At 48.8% G+C, this 20,028-nt stretch overlaps 1 protein-coding gene across 4 annotated transcripts in view; it reads left to right on the top strand.

Annotated features, from left to right (window-relative positions):
• The window catches only part of BLK (BLK proto-oncogene, Src family tyrosine kinase), a 52,305-nt gene that overhangs the window by 26,099 nt on the left and 6,178 nt on the right, over nt 1-20,028 (top strand). For 2 of the 4 annotated variants that reach the window (XM_010840269.1, XM_010840270.1), the window contains exons 2-9: nt 7,523-7,646; nt 9,990-10,044; nt 11,467-11,560; nt 12,403-12,501; nt 13,493-13,596; nt 17,685-17,831; nt 18,294-18,446; nt 19,723-19,902. In XM_010840269.1, the coding sequence (XP_010838571.1) occupies nt 7,524-7,646; nt 9,990-10,044; nt 11,467-11,560; nt 12,403-12,501; nt 13,493-13,596; nt 17,685-17,831; nt 18,294-18,446; nt 19,723-19,902 (955 nt within the window). In that variant the 5' untranslated portion in view covers nt 7,523. Of the gene's footprint in view, nt 1-2,699; nt 2,857-3,291; nt 3,839-7,522; nt 7,647-9,989; nt 10,045-11,466; nt 11,561-12,402; nt 12,502-13,492; nt 13,597-17,684; nt 17,832-18,293; nt 18,447-19,722; nt 19,903-20,028 lie in introns of those variants that run through there. The other 2 variants (XM_010840268.1, XM_010840271.1) reach the window with 2 other exon arrangements.

Here is a 20,028-nt window from a genome sequence, read left to right as displayed (position 1 = left end):
AAGCTGTGACTGGTAGTTATTTGTATATGTGGAGTAATAGTGAAGTATTTATTAAACACTTACTTTATGGGCCACACACTCTTCTAAGATGTGCCAGGAGCATGGAATGACTCATCGAATCCTTACAGCAGTGTTAAGCAAATTTCGCAAGGACACAGAGGTTGAACAGAGCAAGACTGGGGTTCAGACCTCTGCAACCTTGTCTTTGGTGGTCTGTGGTCTGTCTCAAACACGACAGTGTTCGTGGGGTGTCTGGCTCAGTATCTGGCACAGGAAGGCCACTCAACACATGAGAGTACCTGGTATTTAAAAAAATCTTTTTGTTGCAAGGCATGCAGGATCTTAGTTCCCCAGCTAGGGATCGAACCCAGGCCCCCTGCACTGGAAGCAGAGTCTTACCCACTGGGCTGCCAGGGAAGTCCCGGCACCTGCGCTTTAAAAGAGTAAACCAGAGCCAAACGTTGTACTTTGGTACCTCAATTCTTCAAAATTAAAAAAGTAAACCAGCGTCAAACTGATTTTTCTGTCTTGCCACCATGTGCATTCTAGGGTTGACTTCGTATAATAGAAGATTTTTTCCCTCTACATCCACTTCCTGCCTCTCAGATAGGCTGCTTCTGGAGCAGCCAGTGCAGGTGGAGGGACTCAGAGCCATCAGCACTTCTGGGGCCACGTGGTGACCTGCCATTCACATTGGCCTCTCTGGGCCCTCAACCCGAGAGGAAAGGTCAGGGACTTCAGGGGGTCCCAGGCCAGCTCGGAGCACCGTGAGGCTCTCCTCTGTCACCCAGCTCATCCTCCAGTTACGATTTATTTAGTACCCTGTCTGCTCTGGCTCTTTCATCTGATTTGGTCTGGATAACAACCGTATGACTTATGTACAGGCCCTTTGACCTTTATAGAACCTAGGGAGCTGCACCCTGTGTCCACATTACAAACGTCTTCCACACACTAACTTGGACTTGAGCACGTCAGCTGATGAATGAACCGCCACCTGTGTGTCAACAGTTCCGTCTCGTCCGGATTAGCACTTTCATCTGAGTAATAGTGTTTGCACAACTGTTTCCATGTTTTGGTGCCTTTTCCCCTAATTTTACACAAATGGACAAATAGTCATTGGAATTACACCTGTGACTGTGGGTAAGTGCATAATTAAAAGACATCTGTGAAAGGCTAAAAATAGACCAAGTTTTTCCAAATAGGCAAGACATAATTGACAGGTTATCAGTATTCATTTAAAAACATGCTAAAAAAAAATGGTGTTCCATAATGCCAGGACCAGGATGAAGGAAGCCCACAGACAGGGTAATGCAAGCAGAAAAGTGCATGGAAACCTGGTTTAATTCTGCAGAAACGAACTGCCTCCTCAGCCCCAAACAGGAAAGTCTATTGTTTGGCTTTTTTGGCATTCACCTTTGAGTATGTTTTTTCCAAAAGTCTTTATATATGAAAAGGAGGAATAGTTTCATACTTCCCCATTTTATCGGTGAGAAGACTGAGTCTAGAAGATGAGATGATTTGCCCAAGTTCACCCAGCCTATTGGTCGCTTGCTTGGACCACCCACTTCCCCTGGACCAGGGAGGAGGGAGACTGCTGTGCCAGGCTCTTCCTGGAATTCCACACCTCCCCTCTCCATCAGCTCTCGGAGGGCTTTTCCTTCAGAGGCAGGTGCAGTCCCCACAGAGATGAAGATAAGGTGTCAGAACTCGAACAGTGAGCCCTGGTGATAGAGCCCCAGGCAAGGCACCCATGCACCCTCTTTGGGCAGGGAGGTCGGGGGCAGGATAGGCTGAGAACTCCTTCCAGCCCCTGACTCCGTCACCTTCAGTGTGATCTTAGCAAGTCACCTGGCCACTCCATCCTCAGCAGTGAAATGAGAATAACTGTAGCCACCCTATGGATGCTATGTGCTATGCTAAGTCACTCCAGTCGTGTCCAGCTCTATGCCACCCTATGGATGCTATGTGCTATGCTAAGTCACTCCAGTCGTGTCCAGCTCTATGCCACCCTAGGGACTGTAGTCTGCCAGGTTCCTCTGTCCACGGGATTCTCCAGGCAAGAATATTGGAGTGGGTTGCCATGCCCTTCTCTAGGGGATCTTCCCAACCCAGGGATGGAACCGGCGTCTCTTATGTCTCCTGCATTGGCAGGCAGGTTCTTTACCACTAGCGGCACCTGGAAAACCCTATGGATGCTACATGAATATCCAGTAAATCATATCTATCAAGTCCTTTCAACCTGTGAAATGCAACCGTAAATAAAAGGTTCTAAGGTTGAGGCTGTGTTTCAGGCTACAGGCATCTTCCCTGGGGCCCACATTGATCTCCCTGCTCCGGTAAAGGTCTGCACGGGGATCTGACCTAGTCCCAATAAACAAGCATGAGCCCCTCCCCAGCCTTCCCCTTCTCTTGCTACTCCCCCACCCTCTCTGCACTACACACACACACAGCATACACACGGTTGCTCTGCCATGCGCACACACACAGGTGCACGGGTGTGCGCTCTCACACTTACACATATATCCTTCTCCCATCAGTCCTTCACTGCTGGAAGGAGCCCAGTATCCCCTGAGTGCAGCAAAGCCCCTGAAGCTCCTGGGACCTGCACATGTTGCCTAGGGCTTCTGCACGGACCCTGAGTTTCCTGGCTCCACCCAGCCTGACACTGCTAAAATTTCACAGCAGGGTGACAGCCCAAGCACAGGGCAGGACGCTGCTCGTCACATGCCCTCCTGATTAACTCGGGCTCCAGTCAGAGCCCCAGGGGTGGAGGGACCCTGGAGAACCTATGTGTTTAGAAAACCCATGGAAAACCATCTGCATACACACTGCTAAGGAACTAAAGGACAAGGAAGTGTAAGTAGTGGTGATTTAATCTGATGAATTGTATTGATACTTCTCGTCAAGTTATGTGGATGTCCAGTTCTGTTGTTTAAGTGGAGAGAAAGTTTGCACAGAAAGTTTAAAACTGGTGGCAATAGGGTTGACCAGACAGGGTTGGTCATTGCACAGGTGCAGAACCAGATGTCCATGTAGGGAAAATTCTAGAAGCTGCTGCCTGCCGACCCTTCGTTGAGCCAGGAGGAAAAGCCTGAGACCCAGGGAGTCGTTCCCCAGTGCTGGGGCTGACCCTGGGGCAGGTCTTACACCCTCTCTGGTGCTGAGCAAGTCATTCACGTCTTTTTTCATTTTTCTGCTTGTACCAATAAGATGTGCTTGCTGTTAAAGAATTCAAGGAGCATATAAAATCATAAGAAAGCAAAAGTCACATGAGGTCCTATTATTTGAGATAAACAATATTAACATTTTAGGAAATATCTTTTTGGAGCCCTACTTTGCATCAACACTCCTACACACACTCACACACACATTTTTTTAAATTTGCTTTTTCCTTCTGTTGGAGGTTGGGGGTGGGGGTGTTCTACCTCCTTTTCTGTCTCTACCTCCCCCGCCAATAACCTAAGTAAACATCTTGCTGTTTATCCTCCCAAACCTAACCCTAAGCCTATACAGGGGTTTCTCGTCTCATTCTTTTGTTTTTCCGAATGTGGGTAAACCTCACCTGCTTCGTTGCATCCTGCCCTTCTCACCTAACAATATGTTGTAGAAATTCTCTTAGCCTCGCTGGTAAAGATCTAGCACTTTTTAAAAATAGATGTATCATATTTTAGAGAGTTTTAAAGTCCAGCTTTATGGTTGGTGAGCAGTTACAAAGTTTTTTATGTTCTGGTTTTTGATGCTTTATTGCTGCAATAAAGCATGTGTATCTTATACATTCTTATATAATGATGTCTTATTACACGGTGAGATTCTTGGAAGAGAGATTGTAAATCGAAAGGTATGTATATTTTTTCATTTTAATAGAACTTTAAAGATTGCTTTCTAAAAGTTTGGTAATATTTAATCTTTTATTTGTTCAATAAATGTTTATTAAGCACTTATTCCATGCCAGGCACTGTTTTGGTAATTTAGATTTAACAATGTTTAATACAAAAGTTCCAGTCTTCATAAAGCTTTCAACCTAGAAATGGAGTGAGAGAGAACAGATGAAATAACAATAATAAATACTTTTGTACCAGAAGTGTAAGAAACACAATTTTCCCTCTATCATCAACAACTGGTATTACCATTCCTTGTATTTATTTCCCAATCTTATTGATGTAATATAGTGTTTCCTTGATACTCTGATTTGCGTTTTCCAATTGGGAAGTAATTTTAGCATTTTCACATGCCTATTTAGTGATTCACATTTGTGTTGGATGGATTGCCTATTTATATTTTTACTAATTTTTCTATTGAGTAGATTATATGCTAATCCCATACTTCTTGTCAATTTTCATGAGCTCTGTGTATGTTATAAATAGACATTTGTCTGCCATACAGTTTGCAAATCTTTTCCCCAATCTATTGCTCATCTACTGATTTGATGCTTAGTACCTTTAGCATTTGTGAATTTGCCTTTTTGTTATGAATATGTCTTTATATTCTCTCGTAGTTTCCAGCTAGTCTATCTTGGTTCATTGTTATCTCCAGCTCTGAATCATATGTTGTTGTTCAGTCACTAAGTCGCATCTATTTCTTTTGCAACCTCATGGACTGTAGCCTTCCAGGTTCTTCTGTCCATTGGAATTCCCAGGCAAGAATACTGGACTGGGTTGCCATTTCCTTCTTCAGGGGATCTTCCTGATCCAGGGATCAAACCTGCATCTCCTGTGGCTCCTGCATTGGCAGGTGGATTCTTTACCACTGAGCCACCAGGGAAGCCTGGGTCATACATATTAGACTCCTAATTTTTCTTCCAAATTTTTAATATTTTTTTCAGTATACCCGGAACTTATTTTTAATGTGGTGTGAGATTGGGGTGCAGTTGCACTTTCTTCTAAGTAGATAGATATCTTCTCAATACCTTTTATTAAAATAAACCCTCAGCTCTGCACTGAATTAAAATGCCACATTTCCATATGTACTGGACTCTGTTTGCATGCTTATTGTTATGTTGCACTGGTGAGACATCTGTTCTTATACCACTTACATGCTATTTTGATTATACTCTCCTTTTTCGTAATTTTAAAGCTGGTATAAAACTTTATTTGGTCTTAGAAACTTTCAGATAATTTTATCCAATTAAAAAATCATACTTATTATTGAAAGTACTTTTAATGTCTGTTGGGAACAAGAAATAAGCCATAATCAAGAAAGAGAAGAAATGAAAATAATTACAAAACAGTATGATGTAAACCTTCATTGCAATGAATTTGAAAAGTAAAGGAAATCAAAGACCTCTTATAAATCATATAAATTATCAAAATGGTGTAAGAAGGAGGAAAAATAGCAAGAGACAAATTCCTGTAGAAGAAATTGGAAATTTATTTAAAAATCTATTATTTAAAATCCCAGGAACAGAGGACTTACCAGCTGAGTTCCATTTAGCCTTTAAAGAACAGATAGCCCCAATGTTATTAAATTACTCAAGATTATAGGAAAAAAGATGAGCGCCCTGGTATGTTAGGAAGCCAGCATCATCTTAATTCCTCATAGACTAATCACACTTGGGAATATAGATTTTCATTCAAAATAAAATATTAACAAATAGGATCTAACCATGAATCAAAAAGACTAATGTACTGTAACCTAATAGCTTTTACTCCAGAATGCAAGGATATTTCAATAGAAAAAAATTTATCAAGATAATTCATTACATCAACAAATTAAAGAAGAGAAATTACTGTGTTAATAGATGTTAAATAGGCACCTGGTAAAATTCAGCAGCCCTTCCAAGTACAAACCTACTATCCCTTATCCAAGATATGGATCCCTAAAGATCTCTGAAAACTGAAACGGTGACCTGTCACTTTGGCGCTATATTTCATTTGATGTTAAAGGTGATCTAAACCAACAAAAGAGACTACTTAAATACAAGTAAATACAAAAAAGGGGTTTTGCTGGTGGCTCAGCGGTATATAATCCGCCTGTAATGCAGAAGACCCAGGTTCAATCCCTGGGTCGGGAAGATCCCCTGAAAGAGGGCATGGCAACCCACTCCAGTATTCCTGCCTGGAGAATCCTATGGACAGAGGAGCCTGGCTACAGTCCATAGCATCACAGAGAGTCAGACATGACTGAAGCAACTGAGCACGCACACCACAAGTACAAGGAAAAAAGTGTTATTCTTTAACAACGTGAATTATCAGAACTGTTTTCATTATTAGTAACTAAAACTAATTAGTAATTAGTTTACATTGTTATTACTACTAATAATTAGTAATTATTATAGTACTAATAAAATTAGTACTATATTACTCACATAGTTTACAATGTTCTGTATGAGAAATATACTAAAAAACAATACTTGTGGGTTATTTGTTATTATGGTTCTGTATCCATTATTCACAATTATTATAGTCTTTTCTGATTTCAAGATGATTTTGAAGAGAAATAATACGAGGCGTGTGCTTTTTAACTCTGAAAGAAATGCTTTACGGTGTTACTTTGAGTCTAAGAGGCTGCTGCTCAGAGGGCTAGCGTTATGTATCACTAAGAGAGAGGGGGAGATGCTGCTAATTACCCATGAATCATCATTAACTATAAGGCGCTGAGATGCGGGAAAGGGGTGCACGATGTATATATCCTAGGGCAGTCAGGAACCCCGTCATCCACACACCCTCCAGACAACAGCCCTTTCCTCCGTAAGCACCTGCCTGGTGGGGGCGGGCCGGCATGAGCTGGAGCGTGGTGATCTAGGGTCAGCCCAAGCTCCAAAACTGGCTCTGTGTGTCTGACCAGGAACCAGCTATTTACCAGCTCAGACCTCCCACTTGCACTCATTTTGGAGATCTGAAGGATGATATGAGATAGGTACAGTTGTTGGCAAGAGTAAGCTCTCCCCGCACAGCTGCCCCTGGAGTGAGGGTGCTGATGACATGGTGGGGATGCTGGGGGCTTCCCCACATCTGTCACTGAAGTCTCTTTATTCAATAAAAGTCTCAATCATATTCCATTCGCTTCTAGAGAACTTTCCCAGGTATTACAGAGAAGTTGACCTTGGGTGCCTGTGCTCTCACTGTGCTGTAAATTACAGCATCTCATCTGAAAACCTGAGCTGGAAAGAACCTCAGAATGTTCTCATGGTCCACGAGAGGGGATGTGATCTTCCCAAGTTAAGACTGAAACCCAGATCACCAGATGCGTTGGTCACCTCTTTCTAGATAGCAAGGCTCCTGTCCCCAGGGCCTGGGATCCACCCCAGCAGGTTTCGGGCACTTTCCTCAGACCAGACCATCTCTGAGTCCTAAACCCAGGCGTCTCTCCTCTCTGGGCCACCTCTTCTGGCTCTTGGAAAAAGATGCAGACAAGCTTAGCCCGCCCAAACCCCTTCTGAACTCATGTTCTGACTTTGACATTCACACTCCCCACTACTGCCTCTCTACCTTTGTAATCGGCCACCGGAAGGGGTTTGGGGGTTCTCTCGTGCACAGAGGTTCTGAAAACTAACATCGCTGATCTGCTGTGTGCTCTCTGACAGGATGGGAGTGGTGAGCAGCAAAAGGCAGGTCAAGGAGAAGGGTAGGAGTGGATGGAGCCCTGTGAAGACCAGCACTCAGAAGACCAGCACGCAGAGCAAAGAGCCCCCACCACTGCCATCCCTGGTGAGTGACCTGGGTGCCCAGCTGGAGAGGGTGGGCGACGGGAGCACAGAGCCTACCTGTGTGGCTCCAGGGCTGTTACCTGTCTCCAGCCAGGGCCAGCACCATCTCTAGATAATTCAGGGCTCCGACAAACAGGCCCCCTCCCACGGCCACCCTGGCTCAAGTCGTGGTGGTGGTATAGTATAAAATTAAGCAGCCAGGTTGTTGAGTCAAAATTTATTAGCTGTGTGCTTCGAAGCAAGTTACTTACCTCCCCTATGCCTCAGTGTCTGCATCTGTAAAATGGGTCCAGTTAGAATGCCTTTCTGATGGGGCTGTGACCATATGCAGTGTATATACGGGTATAGAAGGCACACTGCCTTTAGCACAGGACCAAGCCTGGTAGGCCCACCTGTTAATTCTTAGCCAGTTTTCAATGGGCAAGGGCAGCCTGAAGAGAAAAGGAAATAAAGAAATGTCAACTTGAAAAAAGGAAATTGGGGGAGTCTGGAGCATTTAACAACATCTGCTGCCCCATCCCTGCCCAGAAGCTCCTGGAGATCATTGTCCCCTCTGGTCTGCTCTCAAAGCACCATTTGATGGTACCATCCCCAAAGATGCACTTTTAGACGACTATTCATGTCTCCTCCTGCCTGGCCACCTACCCCTTTTCATTTGGGGCAGCTGGGAGTCATGCCTGGATCCCCCACTCCAGATCTCTCTGCCCCCATCAGCATATCCATCTGGCCATTGCTTTATTCTGACAGTGACCTGAGGTGGTTGGGGGAGAGGGGATTGCAAATCCCATTTTCTAGAGAAATCTTCTCCATCTATGTCCCAGTTTAGTGCAGGGCTTGGCAAATAACGAAATGTTTGTTGAATGAACGATTGATTCACTGGGCAAACTCTGACTTAAATTGAGTTTGTTACTTGCTAATAAGTATTAGAGTTTGGAATGCTTTTAACTTTTTTAAAAAGTCACATAATATATATTAATTATGGAAAAAAATTATAAATACTCATTTGTCCCACTGCCCAGTGATACCAGGATTTTTCACTTCAGAGCTCCTGGTTCCAGACCCCTTTCCTGTATGTTACTTATGTGTTTATATTTTCAACGGAACCATGCGATACATGCCGTTTTGCAAAATGCTACTTCAAAATTGTGTTCAATAAATATAGAATACAAAAGGAATATGTGTAACACATACATCAAGTTGAAACTAAGAACAAAATGAACACCCAGCACAGCACCCCCTCATCCTCAGAAGCAGAAAGTGACCAGTTGAGACCGTCTGCTGCCCCCAGTCCATCATCGTCACCTCGGGGCTCACTGACCTGAGTGTTTATCATTTCTCAGCTTCACTTTTTCGGTGTGATCACATATGTATGCATTTCTGTATACTATTCAGTTTGATTTTGCCCTCTGAATCAGATGGCACATATTCGTCGAGACGTGGGATCTTTTTTTTTTTAATGTTTATTTATTGGTTTATTTTTGGCTGTGCTGGGTCTTTGCTGCTGCTCAGGCTCTTCCCTAGTTGTCGTGCACGAGCTTCTCACGGTGGTGACCTCTCTTTTCTCAGAGCACGGGTCCTAGGGCACGCGGGCTCCGTAGTTGTAGCATTCAGGCTTAACTGCTCCTCGGCATGTGGGCTCTTCCCAGATCGGGAATCAAACCCGCGCCTCCTGCACTGGCAGATGAATTCTTTACCACTGAGCCACTAGGGAAGCCTGGAGACCTGAGTTTCTGATCTCTGTTACATATGTGGGTTTTATCCACGTGAATGTGCAGGACTATAGCCGCCAACTCCTAGAGCTGTCCAGAATTTCATTGCATGACTTCCCAGCCAGTTTGTCTATTTGTCTGTCTTTGGTCAAAGAGTGATTTCCACACTTCAACAATTTTTATTTAATTTTTTGGGGGGCTAGGAGCATTTCTGTATAACACTTTCTCTACAGCGTGCATATCTGGGAATACATTCATTGAATTTTAGCGAAATATGCTTTTTAAATAATTTCCCTCGAGAACAAATACTCTTTTGCAACTTCATCTTTTAAAGCAGAGCCAGGCTTATACCCTGGCTGGTGATCCAGTTCCCCGCCCCCAATTCCACAGCTGCTTCTTACGAAGTTGGGGCATCCCCATGTACTCCTCCTCCAACCCTGTGTGTGGGCTGGCAGACGGTGGGGGGTGGGTAGTGGGGATTGGTGCTGGCACCTGGAGAGTTTCAGCAGCTCATGTAGAATTTAACTGTGCAGCTCGGGCTCCCCCAGACCCTCCAGCTGGCAGCCTCGCCCCACAGGGCCCCACCCAGACCTCAGGGTGTGAACTAATATAGAGCGCCTGCATTTCCGCTCTAGGTTGTGTTTAACCACCTGACTCCCCCACCTCCTGACACCACGCACCCAGATCAAGGTAAGAAGGGGCTGCAGCTGAGCGCCCCCTGGCCACGTCCTCTGGGCCCTGGCTTCGTGAGGCTGGACCAGGGGCTAAGGCGGGAGCCGCTGCCTGGAGAAGACAAGCCCTCGAGGGAGAAGTCTGGAGGGAGGCTGAGTGAGGTGCCCCAGGTTTCACCTGTCAAAGGGGATCTCTCCAGGAGTCTAAGCACCAGCTCCTTCAGTATCTGAGCCTCAGTCTTTGCAAAAGACTTTACAAACTATAAATGAACAGCAAAAGAGTTACCGCAAATACAGACAGCATCATCAAACCCAGGCTTTCAGAGATTCCAGCACCCAGCTTCCAAGGGTGAAAGCCGATGTTCTGCCTCCCAGCCCCTGCTCTGTCCCACACATGGAAGCACCATCTTGTTTCCCAACCCACTTTTAAAGGCCCCCCACCAACCTTCTAACCACCCCCAGCCTCCACTTCACTCTGATGGGAGGGACTGCGGAGATGACATAATGAATGACCTCGGCCGTCCTGCGTCAGAAGCTCAGACTCGGGCAGGGGGCTCATGGGGTGGGGCTTCCAGGAGTGCTTCACCCCAGCATCCTCATCACCCACCTGCACCCAGCACCTGGGGTCCTCAGGCTTCAGGCAGTCACACCACTGCACCAAGCAATCAACCCAGAGCCCAGCTCTGCCCCAGGACTGCGGAGGATGCCAAATTAATTATGACATGGCCCTTCCCCTGAAGTTGCTCAGAGTCTGTCTACTCAGAAGAGCTGGAGCCCAGTTAGGGGCCTCGCCTGGTGCCTGGAGTTTCTTATCCTGCTGAGGACACAATGAATCACCATTGTGGGGTGGGGGGTGTGGGTCCTTCACTTCCTGCTGGGGATTTCGAACCTCCAGGAAGAAAGCTCAGGGGAAGGAAATAAACCAACAGCCTTCAGCACATGTATTCCAGCCCCTCCTTCCCGGCAGAGGGGGTGAATAGCCAGGCTTTGGTGACAAAGCTGAGTCATCTTCTCCCAGGGAAGATAAGTGGTCTCCAGGTGACCTTTTCCTGGAGGGGTCTTGGCTCCCCAGAGCTGTGCAGAGAAGTAGTGGTCCCTGGAAAAACGCTAAGCCAAGCTCCGGAGCCCCCTCCCCACCTCTGTTGTGGGACCACCAGCTTGTCTGGGTACTGTCAGGCTGAGCACTGTGACCAAGCCCTGGGCACAGTCACAGGTCAAAGTTACAGCTGTCGTGTTCTGAGACCACTACTCCCCTTGGAGCAGAGGCGGGGAGGGCAGGAGGGGAGGCTCACGGCCCACAAGGTGCTGAGAGATCTGCCCACGCTGGTCCCAGACTTAGGTCTGCAGCTCTCAGGTCCACAGAGCTCATCTCCCTAGATCCTTGGGACTCTCCCAGCCCCTACCACGGCTCTCGCGGCCATGTCTAACCTGTTCCCTTTAGAGAATCACTTCGTGGTGGCCCTGTATGACTATAAGGCCATGAACGACCGGGACCTGCAGATGCTGAAGGGGGAGAAGCTGCAGATCCTGAAGGAGTAAGTGTCCAGGACACCATCCCCATCCCTGCAGGACCCCCTCCCCTCTCCCCACCCTGACACCCCACAGCTGCCTCCTGAATATCTTCTCCAGCCCAGTCACCCAGCACTTTCTTAAACTTGACCCAATCACCTTTCCTCCATGTACTTTTTAAAAGTCTTTCTGGTGAGATGGCTCCTATTCACTACCTCCTACTCTGCTGTCAAAATCCTGTCCTTCCTTCAAAACCCACCTCTAATGTCACCTCCTCCATGCAGCCCTCCTGACACCCACAGTGCTTGCCTGACTGCTCCATCACAGCTCTGGGTTAGAGTCAGTTGTGTTCAGATTTATCCAGGGTTTCTTCTCAAAAACTCCTCCAAAGTCTATACTCTGCTTCAAACATCGTGCTTGTCCTGTGGAACCTGGGAGCTGCTTTTGTTCTCGAAGTTCTATGAGGGCCTCCAGCCAAGAGCAGAATGGCTCTTGGTTCGTCCTTTCTTAGCAGCCCTTCTTGTTTCTGTCTTTCCCATCCAGTACAAACTTACTCCCTAAACTCTAAAAGTGTCCCATTTATCGAGAGGAGGCTGCTCACTAGAAGACTGGGCCCCTCTTGGGTGAATCAGGCTGTGCAGATAAACCTCCCCTGGAGGCCGTATTATCCCCTTCTTCCCTGGAAGGAAGCTTGCAAGTTGGAAGTGACCCAGACACCTCAGGGACTGAGCCACTTGCCCCCGTCCCTTCTCTCTACCCAACTGTCTGCCTCTCGAATTTTCTGCCTGAGATGCTGCTGTGGGCTGTGAGCTACCCAGGGAGAGGCCCTTGAGAGTCACTACCCATTCTGTTTTTCCTTTCTTCCTAGAACTGGAGACTGGTGGTTGGCCAAGTCTCTCATCACAGGAAGAGAAGGCTACGTGCCCAGCAACTTTGTGGCCCGGGTAGAGACCCTGGAAGTGGAAAAGTAGGTGGACAGACAGCCCCACAGGTGTGCTGGCTGCTTCTGTTCCAGGCAGGACGGAGCCAGAAAGCAGCTAAAAAGCAGAGCAGGGTGTGAACCCGGCACAGAGGGCACAGGACAGGGGTGGGGACTCGGAGTTGCTGGGAAAGGCTTGTCTAAAATCCCAGACAATGTTTAAACATCTGTGTGACACCAAGGACACCAGGGAGCCTACACAGTCCTCCCATCTGTAAAATAAGAGCTGCCCATTTCCTGGCTAACCTGATAGGGACGCCCTTAACCAGCCAGCCTCCTCCCCTGCCTCCAGGGGGCAGCACTCAGGGCTCACACCTGGGGGAACTCAGAGGATGGGGGCCTTGCAGGAGAGCCTGTACAGAATCCTCATCACTCACAGCACACGGCACCAGCCACAGCCTCAGGCATTACAGCCCCGAACAACCAGAGCCAGAGCCCGGCTCTGCCCAGGACTGGGGAGGACGCCAAACCAACAGTGACACGGCCCCTCCCCTGAAGGAGCTCAGAGTCTGTCAAATTCAGAGCTGGAACAGGTTAGCAGCCTCGCCTGGTGTGCCTGTCCAGTGATGCTCACCCTCGGGAGGGCTCCTTGCCCAGCACGCCCAGTCCTGGGCCTTTCCTTGGACCAGAGGGAGGCTAGGGCAGGTCCACCTCAACCAGCCACGCTCAAGGAGCACTGGAGACCAACCCCATGGAGGGTGGGCTGTAGGCGAAGGTATTGGGTGCATTTACCCAGAGCGAAATTAACAAAGGGCACCAAACACCATTCTCATTTCTTGTCAAGGAAACACCATGTCCATTGCTGACAGGAGGAAAAGGGACTGAGGGAATTTCATGTATCAAGACACGGGGGTTCAGCTCAGGGTCAAGTTGGCAACAGGAACACATTGTATCTCAAGGGGGAAGGGACTTGGGTGACAAGATCCCCAGGAGCATGGCCACTCTCAGCTCTGCCTGCCTTTGTGCTTTTCCTTTCCAGGTGGTTCTTTAGATCAATTTGCCGGAGAGATGCCGAGAGGCAGCTTCTGGCTCCAGTCAATAAGGCTGGCGCCTTTCTTATTAGAGAGAGTGAAACCAGCAAAGGTAAGCCTGGGGCCCTGCTGCCCTCACCATGCAGCCGGGGACCCCCACCTATGGCCTTCCTTCTGGGAGTTGGGTGGGGGTCAGGGGAGGTGCCAGCCAGGAGAATCTGATAGCTTCCACCTGGGTGTCCCCGCCACATCAGGCCAGCCAGGACAGCCCATGAGTATCCAGTATTTGAGGCTGTGCACACAGACAGCTCTCCCAAGACCTGGCTAGAAATGCACCCAACACGGGTGGGGGATTGGAGAGGGAGTTAGACAGCTGCTCCAGCCACTGCGGGCCGGTCTCACACTGCCTGGGCCAGCGGGAGCGCTGAGGCTGGTGGGGGGGCAGAAAGGGGGGGTGACCCATCTGGAATCAAAGGATTTGAAAGAATCTTTAGAGATCATCTCAGTCAGAGGCTGTGGCTCAGACACTTGCAACAGCCTGGGAGGCATCGGAAGTTTGGGGCACAGCCTGTGATACAAAAGAAGTGGGTAGTGATCATGAGAACTGCGGGGACTCCTAGATTTAAACCCACTGACCGAGTGGAATGTGTCTGCCGCCACTCTGAGGTCACTGGGTTTTCTCTGTTAGTTTTCTGTCTTTCCTTCTTAAAGTGCTTTTGGCTATCAAGTATAAAACACATCTAAAAAATTGCATCAGTTATGAACAAGAGCAGAATTATAACCATAGTCATAATAAGTAAACATCTGTGTAACCACAAGAGCAAGAATATTCCAGATGCCCAGAGCCCCTCTCACTGCCCCACCGGTACCCCTTCCTGATTCACCTTTCACCCCCAGAGGAGCCACCGCTATCCTGACTTTCATGGAAGCCCTTCCTTGCCTTTCTTTATAGTTTTACCACGCGTGTTTTGCCTGTTTTTCACCTTTATTATACAAATGGGATCAAGCCATTTTAGTCTTTGTGTCTTATTCCTTTCACTCAACATTGTAAAATTCTGTATTTGTTTGCTAGGCCTTCTGTAGTAAAGTACGAGAAACTGAGAGGCTTAAACAGCAGACCCGTGCTTTCCCACAGTTCCAGAGGCCAGGAATCTAAGGTCAAGCTGTCCACAGGGTTGGTTTCCCTTGAGGCCTCTCTCCCTGGCTTGTAGGTGGCTGTCTTCTCCCTGTATCCTTATGTGGTCATCCCTCTGCATATGTCTGCGTCCTCATCCCCTCTTATAAGGGCACCAGTTGCGTGGATCAGGACCCACCTCAATAATGTAACCGCCCCTTTAAAGACCCTATTTCCAAAGATAGTCACATCACTGGGGTATAGGACTTGAGCACAGGAATTAGCAGGGATGGGGGGACACAGTTCCATCCATCACAGATGCATTTGCATGGCCGAGGCAACAGCAATAATCTGTTGACTTTGACAGCTAAACAGAATCCAGGATATGAATATTCTATAAGCTCTTTCTCCATACTGGTAGCATTGGGCTTGTTTCCAGTTTGGGGCTGTTATGAAGGTACTGCTGTGAACCTTGAGGCATATGCTTCCTAGTGGGTTTGCCTCTAGCCTTCCATCTTTGAGATACTGGGCCGGTATCCCCATTTGAAAGATGGGGAAACTGAGGGAAGAAGTGACTCGCTCTAGACCAACAGTGAAGACGCATCAGGGCCCAATCATCTGAGAGGCTCTGAAAGTTTTCACAAGCTCTAAAATGTGTCAAACAGACCTAACACTGGGCAGATGGAGGAGAACTTCCCAAACAGGGTGAAGATGACTAGATGTTTTGTTTGCTGTAGAATATTTCAAACACATACACAAGTAAAGCAAATAGTAAACGGAACCCCTGTACTCAACACCCAGCTTCAACAATAATCAACCCAGATAATCTGATTTCATGTACATCCCCAGCCCTATTACTGTGAAGCAAATGCCAGACATCACGTCATTTCACCAGGAAATGATGTTTTAATGGCTGCCTGTTGCTAAGGGGCCCTCTGGAGGGAAAGCCACCCCAACCTCAGTGTGAAGGAGGAAAGGATCTCTAAAGGTGGGGTGTCTCTTCCTGTCCTTGCCCCCCACCCCACAGCTAGTCCAGGCTGGGATTGGCCAGTTGGAGCAGGGGCTAGAAGACCCCTCGCCAAGTATACAGCACCTCTATACACATGCGCACACGCTCCGCAGAAATCCAAAGCCTCTTCAGGTGGGAAGGAACACGGCTCTCAGAAGGCGGGCAGCGAGTTCTAACCTAAGAGGTCTCCAGAACATCCCTTAGCTTCTCGAGACTAATTTTATTGATATGTTTGTTAGAACTGACCAGTTTCCCAGTTCAAGGACAGGTGGCCTTTACGAAAATCTCAGTCTCTGGGAGCCCAGCCCCGCACCCCAGAGCATTCCAGCCACAGGGTGGAGGCAGGGCAGGGGATCCAGATATTGTGAACAGGAAGGATTGAGACCCGTCTTAAGAAGAAGGAATGCCAAATTGTAAAAAGATGTTAGGGACAGGCCCTGAGAGGAGCCCACACAGCAGAGAGGCCCTAAATAAGAGCTCCCGTGGCACTGGAGTAAGAGACTCGGGCCTCCTTGGCTGATCTGGAGGCATCACAAGCAGGGAACAGCAGAGGGAATGGAGAAGATAGCTCTTTTCCTCACTACGGTGGTGCGTGGATGAATGTGCTCACTAGCGCCACTCTCTGGTTCCTGTGATACCCGAGCTTGCTGCACTCGCCAGCGGCGAAGTTGGGAAGACACTTTGCAGCGTGCAGGTTGGGCTGAGGTAGGATACGAGGGGCGGGCTGTGTCAGCGGCAGGGCACGCCACAGGACGCGCGGCCTCTCCACATCCTTTTGCAGGTGGGCGATGAGAGAGGCGCAATGGCCAAGGTAGGGGAGAAGGGATGTGAGATGGGGTGATAGTCTGAAAAGGGAGGAAAGACGCCTGAAGACAAACAGCGCAGGGCAAAAAGCAAGCGCCCACGCCCAGGACAAGAGGTGTTCGAGCCTGACACCTGGTGGCGGAGGGTGGTACTGCCTGCGGTAGGCGCGCCTTTAGTACGGTCACGGGAGCCCCCAAGCCAACCACTTATCAGCCAAGGGCCCTGGGGCAAGCGACATCCCCCTTCTGGGCCTCAGGTTTCTCATTTAGCAAATAAAAGTGGAAGTATGTGGCACCCAGAGAGCTGAACAGAGGCGCCTTATAAAAATATCAAGTTCATGGAAAATTTCCCAGCTGGAAACTCTTGCCTCCTAAATTGCTCTTAACCCTTGGCATCTGCAACCTCCGACCGCAGGAAACATTAACCTAGAAAACAGAATACGTAGATGTGTGTATGGATTTGAACAGAAGCCCTGGGTTGTGTCTTATTATGCTCTTCCCCAGGGACAGGAGTGCTTCCGGTTGTAATTTGCTATTGCATGCATTGGAGAAGGAAATGGCAACCCACTCCAGTGTTCTTGCCTTGAGAATCCCAGGGAAGGGAGAGCCTGGTGGGCTGCCGTCTATGGGGTCACACAGAGTCGTACACAACTGAAGTGACTTGGCAGCATTGCATGTGGGGCAGAGTCAATCTTTAAACGGAATGAAGGAATGAATGTGTGAGTCAATCTCCTAGTCCCTCCAAAAAACTGTATTTCTCAATATTCCAGGGCAAAGGGTCCTCAAGTCACAGGTGCCCAAGTAGGGGAACAGCCTGATGGCTAAGAGAGCATTCTGCATGCTCCAGAGTTCTGGAGCAGTTTTAGGAGGCTTGAGGAGGAATGCCAAGGACAGAGTTAGAATGAGCTGACAGGAAAGGCTTCCAGGAGGGTGGAGGGTGGAGGGTGAGACAAAGAAAAAGGTAACTGATGATGGTCAAAATGGAAAGCAGAATTGGGGGAACTTACCTGCAATGCAGGAGACCTGGGTTTGATCTCTGGATCAGGAAGATCCCCTGGAGAAGGGAACAGCTACCTACTCCAGTATTCTTGCCTGAAGAATTTCATGGACAGAGCAGCCTGGAGGGCTACAATCCATGGGGTCTCAAAAGAGCTGGACACGACTGAGCAACTAACAGCACTTTTCCAAGGCCTTGGAATGAAGCCCAAAATCCCAATCCTGATTTTCCCTCGTTGTGTCTTACTTCTCATGGTGTGTCTTTGTTAACTCTCTAGGTGCCTTTTCTCTGTCTGTGAAGGATGTGACCACGCAGGGGGAGGTGATCAAACACTATAAGATCCGCTCCCTGGATGAAGGCGGCTATTACATCTCTCCCCGGAGCGCCTTCCCCACTCTGCAGGCTCTGGTGCAGCACTATACTAGTAAGAGGGGGGCATCTGACAGAGGGCTGGGCTGCACCAGAGGAGCCCTCGTGTCCCTCCGTCACTGAGTTCTCAAGATCGCATGAACCATTGGTGCTGTTTTGGTGGAGGGGTGGAGGATTATCCCAAGGCTGGACCTGAGGTGTTAACTGTCAACATAATGATTCCCTGTCTGTCTCCCTGATCCTCTATGTTGGCTGTGACCACATGGAGAATAGCAAGTATTTTCACTCTTAGAGACAGCAGGACAATGATATCATGCTTATTTTATGTAAAACAAATGCAGAGAGCTGAGTGTGTGTGTGTGTGTGCACTTGTGCACATTGAACTTGGGGTGGATGTGGGGCTGTCAAGAAGGAGCAGGGACACAGCTGGGAATGATACAGCTCTCATGATCTGTATGGTCTCCACAGATCTGTCAATGCTTGTGACCTCCAGCTCATCTCTTCTTTCCTAATGCAGAGAAAGGGGACGGGTTGTGCCAAAGGCTGACCCACCCCTGTGTGAGCCTGGCTCCCCAGAACCCCTGGGGCCAGGATGAATGGGAAATCCCCCGGCAGTCTCTCAAGCTGGTCAGGAAGCTTGGATCCGGGCAGTTTGGTGAAGTCTGGATGGGTGAGTATGTGGTACTCCAGGAGTTGCTCACCCACTGCCCTGCATCCTAGAGCACAGAAGGCTCAGGATCTGCACTGGGCCTCGTCCTTCCCATAGAGGCTTGTGAAGGGGAAGGGACTGGGACCATATACCCATTTTACAGACAAGGTAATGGAAGTACAGAACACTGAAGTCACCTGCCCTCAGCTGTTCTGATATGGTGATGAAGCAGGAGTAGAATCCAGCTCTCCCCCTGCCTCCACCCCAGCCCGTTCCCGCCTTCCTTCTTCACTGCCCAGAGCTGCCTTTGCCATTGACACCTGTGTGACCTGGAAGAGGAGCCTGGCTAGCTCTTCTTAGCTTTGTCTCACTGGGTGGAAACACTATGTTAACCAGGGTGAGAGGTGAACCAGGGGCTCCAGGACCCTGATAACAAAGTCACCACATGCAGCTGTGAGACTGGCCCGTCCCTTAACTTCCCGGCCCCTGTGGCCTCGCCTTCAATTACAGTGAATGGCTGCTCCTCTGCTTACCAATGTGCGATCAGAATATAAAAGATGCTTTATTTTATCCCTGGAAAGGTCCGTGTCTCTGGGGCATGGTTTCAAGGTGGGACCCTGATGCCTCCCTGATTCCTCTGGCATCCAACATTGATGCCTGGGGCACCCCTGGCAGGCGCTCCCCCTGGCTCCTTGCAAGTCTGAGTCCTGACTTATCTTTTCACTTCAGTGCAGACAGGGACCTAATGGACTGGGCGGTGTGGTGGCGGGGCGGGGGCGGGGGGCGGTGGTGGTGCAGGAGCTATAAGGATCTAGAGATGAACATCACAGGGCACAGAGAGGGGCACAGAGGCCCCGGCCACCTCTGCCTCCTCTATGATTCTGCCACGGGCTGTGATGCTTACTGCCATACTGACGTTATCAAGTAGTTGAAGAGATTCATTAGGTAGGGATAGGAGGACAAAAGGGATGCACCCCGGACCTGGCTGTAGGGACCAGGAGGTGAAACGGCCCCCCTCCCAGGCTGGGTAATTTCCTTAACCGCCCAGGGTTCCTGTCTAGCAGAGGAGGCCGGGACAGGCTTGAATCCTTCTAGGTAAGCGGGCGCATCCGTCACCATCAGGAGCTGTAATTCCAGCCCAGGATCACTTCCAGGGGCGGGGTTCTGGCCTCAGTGCCCCATCTATATAGAACAGGGATGGCTCCTGGAAGTTTACGTAGATTTTGGATAAGGGATCACCTGCCCCCACCTCCAAGTCTTCTGAACATCCTCTTCATCTTCTGTCCCCCGGGCTCAGGTTATTATAAAAACAACATCAAGGTGGCCATCAAGACCTTGAAGGAGGGAACCATGTCTCCGGAGGCCTTCCTGGGCGAGGCCAACCTGATGAAAACTCTCCAGCATGAGAGGCTGGTCCGTCTCTACGCTGTGGTCACCAAGGAGCCCATCTACATCGTGACCGAATATATGGCCAGAGGTGGGGACCTGCCTGGGGCTGTGTCCCTCACACAGAGGCAGGAGGGCTTGAGGGTGAGAGTCCAGGCTTGGGGGCTCCGAGAAGGATAAGGCTGATCTGCTGGCCGGGGGACCTCTTCAGGGGACT

The sequence above is a fragment of the Bison bison genome, unplaced genomic scaffold (assembly GCF_000754665.1).
Source record: "Bison bison bison isolate TAMUID 2011002044 unplaced genomic scaffold, Bison_UMD1.0 scf7180017864143, whole genome shotgun sequence".
In the NCBI taxonomy this organism is placed as follows: Eukaryota; Metazoa; Chordata; class Mammalia; order Artiodactyla; family Bovidae; genus Bison; species Bison bison.
This window is presented reverse-complemented; position numbering and strand designations above follow the sequence as displayed.